This window comes from Limulus polyphemus, unplaced genomic scaffold (genome assembly GCF_000517525.1).
Source record: "Limulus polyphemus unplaced genomic scaffold, Limulus_polyphemus-2.1.2 Scaffold3850, whole genome shotgun sequence".
NCBI lineage: Eukaryota > Metazoa > Arthropoda > Merostomata > Xiphosura > Limulidae > Limulus > Limulus polyphemus.
This window is the reverse complement of record NW_013669460.1, coordinates 7,663-18,587: the sequence shown is the minus strand read 5'-3', so window position 1 is coordinate 18,587 and position 10,925 is coordinate 7,663. Positions and strand designations below refer to the sequence as shown.

Below are 10,925 nucleotides of genomic sequence, written 5' to 3'. Positions count from 1 at the left end.
ATCCATTCTTCTCTGCCAGTAGCTCAAATTGTGCTCTATATGCTTCCCATGGTGCCTTCCCATCGAATTCCTGTGGCTTCCTTCGTAGTGGCTCACCCCTATTGCTGACATTCATATCTGTGATGTGACTTCTAACAGGACTGAAGATGTCTGCATTAGGGTTTAGCTGCGGGGTCTGGAAGGGGCTTGCCATTGTCTGGAGTTGGTTAAGTCGATAGTTAATGTATCCTCCTTGTGTAAAAGACAATAGATCATCCTTTAATGTATCTAATTCGCTTTTAAATTTACTAATGTTTTCCATTTGTATTTCTTGCCATTGTTGTTGGCTTTCCTGTAGTTGCTGCTGACTTTCTTCCTGTTTCCTTTCTTGTTCCAGTTTCCACTGCTGTAATCTCTCTTCTTGTTTATTTTCTTTCTTCTCCAACCACTGTTGTAGTCTCTCTTGTTTATTTTGCTGTTGGAGCTGCCACTGTTGCAGGTTTTCTTGCCACTGCTGTTGTCTCTCTTCTTGTTTCTTTTCTTTTTCCTCCAACCACTGTTGTAATTTCTTTTCTCGTTCTTCTTGTTTCTTTTCTTTTTCCTCTAACAACTGCTGTAATTTCTCTTCTTGTTTCTTTTCTTTTTCCTCCAACAACTGTTGTAACCTCTCTTCTTGTTTATTTTGTTGGTCGAGCTGCCACTGTTGCAGGTTTTCTTTCAACTGTTTATTTTCTCGTTCTTCTTGTTTATTTTGTTGTTCGAGCTGCCACTGTTACAGGTTTTCTTGCCACTGCTGTTGTCTCTGCTTGTTTCTTCTCTTTTTCCTCCAACCACTGTTGTAATTTCTCTTCTTGTTCTTCTTGTTTCTTTTGCTGCTCTTGTATTGCTGCCATCAAGTCTGCTAGGCTGTAGTTTGATTTGCCGCTTCTCGTTTCCATTTTTTACTTACTTATTTTTTATCCCATTTCTGACACCAATTTGTTACGTCTCTGTATGTTTGTTTGTTAATTCTTCTAAGATACAAGTCCTTTCTCTATAAAACTTGTTTATTCTTCCTCAATACAACTTTGTAATGCACTTAATTTTCACAGTTACACACACTATAGTTCACAACAATTCACTCACTTTCTATCGCGCTTAGACTTAATTGTCCGTCCCCGCCAACTATAGTTCCGATCTCTGTGTCTGCTATCCTCAGTTCCCGCCGACCGTAATCGCTGTTTTTCTTTCTTTCTCTCTGCCTGCTTCGTCTCTGCCTCCGTCTGTCTCTCTCACTGTCTAGTGCATTTATATACGATAATACTGCCTGTTCTAGAAACTTCTAAGACTCTCAACACGTGCTACCAGCGTCACTTGACTTCCACTGCCTTAACACACTAGCGAATCTTCTAGAATACTCGTCACATGACCCCCCGCTGTTGTAACACACTAGCGAATCTTCTAGAATATTCGTCACGTGACCCCCACTGTCGTAACAATAGGATGAGAAAGCGACAGTTTTATTTTTTACCATAATTATTGATTTAGGGTGAGTTTAATTTTTAAACTTTCTTAAAATTGGGTGTGTAAGGACAGACTTGAAGAGCCAAATGGTCCTATAGTGTTCTTATTGTGGTAAGCTATATTTTTAATGTTCTAATTTGTTAGCTAGAGGACGTAGAAGGCCTAGGAAGTTCTATGGATGTCATATCAAGTCTTTTTTAGCATATTCAAATATAGATTATAAATAGACACTCCATGAAGAATCATTAGGTTAGTGTGAGAGCGAACTGAAAAATAGTCATGGAAACAGGAAGTAGGATTATTTCAAGATAGAGAGTGAACCAATCAGTGTGTTAGCTATCGTGATTACTTTTTACAAGTAAGTTGATTTGTTTTACGTTAGTTAACGCCATTAGTAACATAGGCCTAATGCAAATTACAGCAGTGTACAAGCGTTCAAATTTCTAGAAACGTACGGAGGAAATAAAATAATTTATTATCGTTACGTGGACTGTATGAAGAATTATTTTCTCGAGATAATATAAAAGAATCTACCAATAACAGGATAATGTTAAAACAATGTGTTCTAATTTATGGGATTTTAAAATTCTTTTTATTTTGACTCACTATATAGTAATCTAAATTAATTTAAGTATGTGAATGGTATTATGGAGTGGGGTCTAATTTATTATTCGATATAACAGAGCGGATCAGCTTTTAAAGATAATATTACAGATTTTTTATTTTTTTTACTGGGGTAAAAATCTATATTTTCAATTTTACCTTTGATAAAAAGGAAATAAATCTGCGATATAACAACAAATATAACACCACACTAATACTGCCGACCACTTCACACAAACTACAGAATAAGTATAACGAAGAGTGTCTTCCTGATGCCATTTAGGTTTAATTCAAACGCAATATATTCTATGTGTATCTTTCGCGTATATTCAAATGAAACCGTATAATTTATTTGATACATGTAGATATGCTACCATCAGAAAATATTTTTTCACGAATCACTTTATTGAGTCATCTATTAAAATATATTATTTTTGTCGTACTTTTGGAGATCTTTATTAAAATGATTAGCTGTATTCTAAATACTTAACGTAAACAAAATATTTTATTTACAATTAGTTTTGATTTAAAGTACAATTAAATATATAAAAAATATGGTTTAATATTTCTTTTTAAAACTAACGTGTTATATATCCATACGTATCAACGTGACCTACATCTCCATCTTCAGATTCGTGAGACATCTGGTCCGTAGTAACTCTCAATAATATTTTTCGTAACTTTTAGTTTACAAGGTTTGTAGAAACAAATAACAAAAATACTTGCGTTTAATTAATAATATGGTTTCGATCGTTTTATTTTTAAATTGCGTAGTTTTGTAAAATATAATGTAACAGTAACAAACTAAAGTGCAGTATAAAGTCATGGCTAGGGATTGTTTTTTTATACAAAAGTTAATATCCATATGATACATATATAATTAATATAATCTTTATTAAACTTATTAAAATTTAACATGTTTTATTTTGCTTCATATTTTATGCTAGGTAAATTAAAATATGGATTAAAGAAGATATGAAACCAGCCATAAATTATAAATTAATTCAATAATTGGTAAGACTAGCCATATACTTAACTAATTAAGTAATTTAATTAAAAGCACGTGACTTTTTGTTAATAAATGCCATATAACTTAAGGTAACTCTACAAGAGTATAGTTTTAATTGGAAAAACGCATATATATAAGAGATGAAATAATGCTGAAATAGTGGAAAAAATTATAGAATAGATTTACTTTAGCATTTCTTGTATAATAAAGTATTAGACCTTGTGATCATAGTTTCAACCAAGAATAATTAAATAGAAAATGCACCTACATTATAGGCTGTACTACATAACAATAGCATCTGTACTGGTAAGGTAGCTGTCCCAGGGGCCACCTGATACACAGCTGCAATTGTGAAAGGCTCACTTGTGAACAGTAGCCCTGTACAAGTCAAAATACACACATACCTGCTATGATAATACACAAAATTATTGTATATATATATATATATGTATGTGTGTGTGTGTGTGTGTATGTTAAAGATCTAGAAGTACACTATAAATTTTTTGATCTTTTCACAGAGATTTTCAAGCAATATTGAAGCCAAAATGAGTCTTGCTTCAAGAAATATTAACATTGAAGAGCCACGCTGGGATCAGTCTACTTACTGGGGCCGAGCTAAGCACTTTTTTACTGTTACCAACCCCTTGAATTTACTGTGCACATCATCACAGTTAGAAAGTGCCAGGGAAATTGTGACCAAATACCGGTATATAATTTTTTTATGGATAAATTATTTCATATAAAATTTTGAACTAATAATTAATCCAAAGTAAATAAAAAAAATTTGTCTTCTTATTAGTAATGTTTTTGTTTGATTTTTCTAAAGTGTTTCACATCCTTTGCATTTGTATATTGTACAATTTAATTGTGTTTTTAATTTACTTACAGTGCACATTGTGGGTTAGAAAAGCTTGGATAAAAGTTTTTAAAGTGTTTAGAAAAATATATGTACAAAAATATTATTAAAAGCAATTGATGGGCAAGAACAATTTTGTTTAATTAAATGGATCAAATGTTTGAGAATTTTATGATAGTTTTAATGAATTTATGGAGTATTGAATCTAATCAATTCTTTTTTTGTCACTGTAGAAAATAAAAAAAAAACATTTTATCTTTTGTTGCACATGTGATAGAGTAAGTTAACTGAAAAATTTAGTAAAACTATATAAAGGTTTCTCAACTTACACTTAATTTACAAATGTGTTACTGTAAAGTCCATTTCATCAAAATGCTTGAACATTTTCTTTAAAAAAGTAAAAATTGTATAATAACTTTTTTTGCTATTTAAATTAGACAGACACATACAGTGTGTTGATGTATTGTGACCATGTCCTTGTCTCACACTGCTTCTACTAAACTCACTCTGCTTTAATTTCTCGACTAGTGGAAGTCATTGTTACTTGTACAAGGAATTATTAATATTTACTAGTCTTCATTCATTAATTTTGTGCTAGAGTGAAAACAAGATTTATTGTTTTGTAGGAAAGGAATTGATATATCAAATTTAACAGAAGACGAGCTTTGGCATGCCAAACATGTGTACGACTCCGCCTTCCATCCAGATACTGGCGAGAAGATGGTTCTGATTGGTAGAATGTCAGCTCAGGTGCCAATGAACATGTCAATTACTGGATGCATGCTAGCCTTTTACAAGTAAGCTTAGTATTTGTATTTTTGGAAATTATAGTCATGGGTAGATACTTCTAGCCAAGTGGTAAGAATGCCTGTATTCGGTATCATAGGTTTGGAGGTTCAAATTCTGGTAATTCCACAAAAATCTTTCTGGTTGTGATGCATACAAAAATGTCTGATATAACGCCTGATGATGGCTGGAGAATTCACTGGTTGAAACATTGTGAAAATAATAATAATACACACAATAAAGACGAGAGTAATAGTTTGAATAGTTAGTAATACTAACTCCATGTCTCAATCATTCCACAAAACTAAAGGTAATAGGTTTTAAACTTTAGATGCCTAGATGTAGACATGGTTCATAGATTTAAAAATAAATAAAAAATTGATAAGAATTTTGAACTAATAGAAAGGTTTGCCTGATTTGGTCTATACTGTTTGCTTGAATTCTTTTATTGTTGCATTAGATAGGATTATAGAGGTAAAGGAATATATATTTAAGTTGGTGTAAAAAATTAAGTAGAAAGTTTAAAATTTTTTATATTTGTTTGTTTTAATGGACGAATTAAAGATGAGGCTCCATTGGCTTTTTCAACACTTTTTTTTTTTAAACTATTTATGCACCTTATTGCTTGTGGGTCCATAACATTGTTAGTTACAGGGTCGCTAATAGCATACGAACCTCACACAAAAATGTAAATGAAGATACCATCCATATTTGAATTAACCTAACTAATTACTGCAGGGGTACTTTATGTACTTTACATAGAAAATGATTTTTTTTTAACACAGAATGTTGAACCAGGCAAAAACAAAATTATTCAATATGATGCAGTATAGAAACCCCACCAGTTGTTTATTGCATACAAAAATAAGTCAGTAATTTGAGGGTTAATTGGATGTGTAGGCAACGTAAATAGGCTAATTGGACTTCTGTCACCTTGTTTTTCTTACAGTCTAATAATTGTAGACTTCAGAAGTGTTACTAAAAGTACTAATGGGTAGATAGAATTAAACTATTATATAGAGCTGGGTAATTAACATGATTAATCAATTGTCACTGATTACATCAATTAATGTCACTTAAACTAATTGATTAATGAAATTTATGATTAAATTGATTATTCCAACTATCCCAGGCTCATTTGAGAATGCTAATAGCCCTCAAGTAGTTTTTTTTTGCGAAATTCCTACCAAACCACCTTATAAAATTCCAAACAATATTAAAATGTATTTCTGATACATGACATTCTACTGTGACTTTATATTGGCCATGACTTGCTGATTTGCATATTCAAATTGTTTTAATATAAAATATTTAACTCTCTGTATATACAGTACTGATACAATCAAGTAACAAGTTCAACAGATCTACAGCATAATTATAACAGTGTATTGGTTTTGAAGGTCAAAAATAACCCATTTAATATAATGTTATGTTAATTGTTTTTAAGATACTGGGAATTTAGATTTATTTGTTTTTTCATTCTTGAAACAAGCCTACACCTTATCTAAATTTTTTTAATAAGTTATACATTCTTGACAAAGAAAAAAGTAAACAATTTAAACTAAATGTTTGACCAACTGGTGAATTAATTATAAAAGCACACACACACTAAATCTAAATATTTCCATCAATGTCAATGGATCTTATTACCTAACTTTTGTTGCTGGCAATGGTATTTACATGTGTAAGAGGTAAATAATATAAGGATGCAGTAAATCTGATGAATAGTTAAAATTTTCACAACCTTAGCAATATTTTTTCTTCCATTTGATTACATGTAATGTAAAATTTCACAAACAATGGATGATTACGTCATCTATTATTCTAAACTACTAAATCACGAGAAATTTGTGTAATATAGTGAATTAAGAATACATTTGAATTACTGTTTGTGTAAATTGTTCAAACTTTATAGTTTTAAATGTCAAAGAAAACTACAACTGTTATCACATTATTTTATAAAAAAAAATAAACCTAATTATCCAGTAGTAATTATTACTGCAATAAGTCATTAATTAAATTTGATTACTGTAAAAATTTCCTCTTCTGAATTTTTACACGTGTAAACACTTGTGTTAACTTTTCACATACCTATTTTGTTCTTGTATGTAGGAACTCGACTCTTTCAGCTTACTTTTGACACTTAGAGTGACTTGATGTTGAGCATTCCAGTCGATTCTTGCGATTTTTTAATATTAAATTTATTTATTTTTTCGTAATAACTATCTAGGGATCTAGCTTGTATAGTATTATTTAATCTTGTTATTAAGGCAATTATTTGTTTAACCTGTACATTTTTGCTTCTCTTTTGTACAGAACAACACCTCAAGTTGTCTTTTGGCAGTGGATTAACCAGTCTTTCAATGCAGTAGTTAACTACACCAACCGTAGTGGAGATTCTCCAATCTCCTTGTCGTAAGTTTGGTCAAATATCTTCAAAAAACATTAAATGTATTAAAGGAATAAATACAAGGCTGTTGAACACATCAAACATGTTGTAGATTATATACATGCTTCTTCACCCATTGCTTTTGTTATTTGTTTTAAGTATCTGACAGAGGAGACTGTGGGACAGCTACAAATATTGTTATCTAAATTAGTCATTAGGCTTGTCCAAATAAAAGAAATGCTTACAACTTTAAAAGTAAAGAATGAATTGTTTTTACATTAATCTTCCAGATTTTTCTAATCAGAGTGATTTTTGTTAACATTATAGCCAGTTGAGCCTGTCCTACGTTTTTGCCACTTCTGGGGCTCTTGCCACTGCCTTGAGTTTGAACAGTCTTGTGAAGGTAATATTATATTACTATTTTATTGGAAAAAAAAATATAATAGGTGAAAGATGGAAAACAGCCCAGTAGGGTGATTTATATGATCACTTAAAAGTTTTAGAAGTACTGCTTTATGGAAGTTGATTGTGCCATAGTAATAAAGCATTCTGTGGTTTGTGATGACAAACTAACAGGCTTAAACTATGTTTATCTAATGCTTTTACTTGCAGAACATGCCCAGAATGTATTAAAATAGTGTAATTACTCAGCTAGAGTGTGTAATTTACTTCCTTTCATTAAAGAATTAGCATAAAAATTACACACAAAAATCGAGTAGATTTCGAAAGACCCAGAAATTTAAGCTCTATCAAATAGTCAACTGTTCTTCTTCAGGAGTAAAGAAGTGTGAAGAAGAAGAACAGTAAACTGTTCTTCTTCAGGAGTAAAGAAGAGTGAGGAAGGAGAACAGTCAACTGTTCTTCTTTAGGAGTAAAGAAGAGTGAGGGAAGAACAGTCAACTCTTCTTCTTTAGGAGTAAAGAAGAGTGAGGAAGAACAGTCAACTCTTCTTCTTCAGGAGTAAAGAAGAGTGAAGAAGAACAGTAAACTGTTCAAGAGTGCTCAAGGTTGTCTTTTGAAGTCTAATTTTCTTGTTTGTGACTTGGAAAGCTACTTGTGTGAAAAATGTGAAGAGCTTAGTGCTATTATGATTCTGACTGTATTAAAAACTTTTAAATGGCTTAATCACAGGCTCAGTGTGGCCCAGTGGTTAGAGTGCCAGATCTTCGAGTTCATGTTCAATTGGCAGCATAAAAATATTATTCTCCACACTTCATGACTGTGCATGCATTGTAAGGGTGACGATCAAGTCTCACTATTCAATCAGATAAGAGTAGCTCGAGAGTTCAAAATTAGGGATGGATAGTGCATTTAATCGTGAGTAGCTTTGTGCAAATATCCAAAAACAAATAAACTCATTGGCTAAAAAATTAAGTTTGATTAATATATGTATATATGAAAAAAAAATTATTAGCTAGTTGGCTACCTGTATGCTGTAGTATGCCACAAATATTTAAAAGCTGTAACTAAAAATACGTTATTTTTAACAGGATAAATTAACTTTTGTAATTATTTTTCTTGTGCATTTGTTTTGTTTGCTTAACTACATTCAAACTGCTGAGAAATATGTTATGTCATGATATAAAAGACTGTTTGGTTTAGATATTTGTGATTAATTTATTTTTGTGAGTAAATATTTTATTATTGTTTAATTTTTGTTATAATAAGAGTTAAAAGCAGACAATTATAGGAAGTTTTGTTAATAATTCATTGATGTTGAGAATATAGAAGGCGGACAGACGATTATGTAATAAAGATATAAATAGCGTAAGACGAGCAGGAAGCAGCAGACAGATAATAGTAAATGAGAATAAAGTTGGTGTGAAATTAACTGCAATAGAAGTGATAGGCCTAACAATTGACATAGGCCTAATGTTTAATATGTTAGAGTGAAACTAACAGTAGAAAAGAAGATAAGAAAAAATAATTTTATTCCATCAAAGCATGGTTATAAAGTAATTGAATCAGCCTGAGTGCACTTTGACAAAAGGAATAGAGGATCTTCAAAAGAAAGAAGACCAAATGATTACAGTAACTCACGCCACAATTGTAAGTGAATCTCAGAGAATACTAGTGCGATAGAAATAGAGAAGATAGTTCAGCTTGTCAACTGAAATTCCAAAGTAATTGAATAGGCCTAAGTGGACATTTGACAAAAAGGAGAGAACTACATATATAGTATTTATGATATGCCCATAACATCTATAGTGTTGAAGAATTTATTTCATATACGTTAATTTGTTCTGAATATATATATATATATATGTTATTTGAAAACAAGTGAAGTGCGTGCTGTTTATTCATTATTGAATTTACCGTTAACAAGTCAGACACCTACTGTAGAAGAATCCTAAGCCCAACAACAACATATTTATACTATCAAGAAATATAACTGAAAGCCTTTCTATTTGACAATTGGCGAAGATCAGATTTTAATTCTGACATGTTAATTACAAGAACGTATGAGTGAAAGCAAAGAAGAATTTGTAATATGTGTCAAACACGACATATCTGTCATATCCATGCCAACGAGGCCTTTTGCCCAATACCAGGGCTTAATTACATTCGTGAATTGTTTTAATAGTAGTTTTTTTTGTCCTTGAATGCAAAATAGTATATATCTTGTTTAAATACTTAATTTTTTGATACATTTATTAAAGAACTTATATGAGCACTTCACGTGTCTTATTTTTTACGTGCAGAAAGCTTCTCCCTTGATCGGCCGATTTGTTCCATTCTGTGCTGTAGCCGCTGCTAACTGTGTAAACATACCAATGATGAGGCAAAGGTAAAAAACATATCTAGTTTTATTTCTTCTCCTAAGCAAATTTACATATATGTAATGTGAATCCAATTCCTAATAGTTGCTTTTATTACATTTCAGTCGTTTGGATTCAAATCACATTTAATGACAGAATTCCTGTATGTGTATATATAAGGATTTCAATTAACATTGCCATCATGTTTTTATCAGAAAGCATCAAACCATATTATGTCCATGATTATGTTGTAATTCTCCCAAAATAGCGATTACATATTCCCGTCTACCAAAATATTAGGTATAATGATAATTTATAAGAACCTTAGAAAAGTTGTTATGACAAGCAAGTAGCTTACAAGCTGATTGAAAAATGTGGAGTTTCACAAATAATGTTTATTTCTTGTGATTAGTTTTAGTGTTTTTGATCTAGGGTTGGACAGTTAACTTAATTAATAAATCACATTGATTACTGTCACGTAAAACTATTGTTACGTCTCCGTTTGTTAATTAACTTTCCGTAACTTCGTTCCGATGAAACTTTTGCGACACAAGTTCTTTACTTAATAAAACTGGTTTATTCTTTCCGAATACAACTTTACCGATACACTTAACTTCAACAATCGCGCTAAACAAACGCTATAACAACGAACGTGCTCAATAATACTTCTGACTGCAAATCAATTACTCACTGTCTATACACACATTACCTTCTCCTCGGGTCATGTTGTCCCCTCTTATTTATATACCCGACTACCCTATCTAGTAAATACTAGAGCATTCCTGAAAGAACAAGATAGTTCTAGAAACTAGAGGGTGCCACACCAGTCACGTGACCTCGATGACCCAACACTGCCCCCTCCTTAGTATTGTTCGTCCCGAACAATAACCACATACAATAAACCAATAACAATTAACAATAACTTAATTAACTGTACAGAATTACAAACACAAAATTACAATTCAACAAAGTCTCTTAATTTTACGGAACATATCTTCTTCCGTATTGGTCTCCGTCTCATTGAATTATGCTTCATGTGGG

The 10,925-nt window shown here is 31.5% G+C and overlaps 1 protein-coding gene across 2 annotated transcripts in view; it reads left to right on the top strand.

The window, feature by feature from the left end:
• The first annotated feature begins 2,691 nt into the window (after positions 1-2,691).
• The window catches only part of LOC106470159 (sideroflexin-1-like), a 15,746-nt gene continuing 7,512 nt past the window's right edge, over positions 2,692-10,925 (top strand). The window contains exons 1-6 of one of the 2 annotated variants that reach the window (XM_013930689.2): positions 2,692-2,780; positions 3,613-3,800; positions 4,577-4,747; positions 7,053-7,151; positions 7,453-7,528; positions 9,828-9,913. In XM_013930689.2, the coding sequence (XP_013786143.1) occupies positions 3,640-3,800; positions 4,577-4,747; positions 7,053-7,151; positions 7,453-7,528; positions 9,828-9,913 (593 nt within the window). In that variant the 5' untranslated portion in view covers positions 2,692-2,780; positions 3,613-3,639. The remainder of the gene's footprint in view (positions 2,781-3,612; positions 3,801-4,576; positions 4,748-7,052; positions 7,152-7,452; positions 7,529-9,827; positions 9,914-10,925) is intronic. The other variant, XM_022398736.1, reaches the window with a different exon arrangement.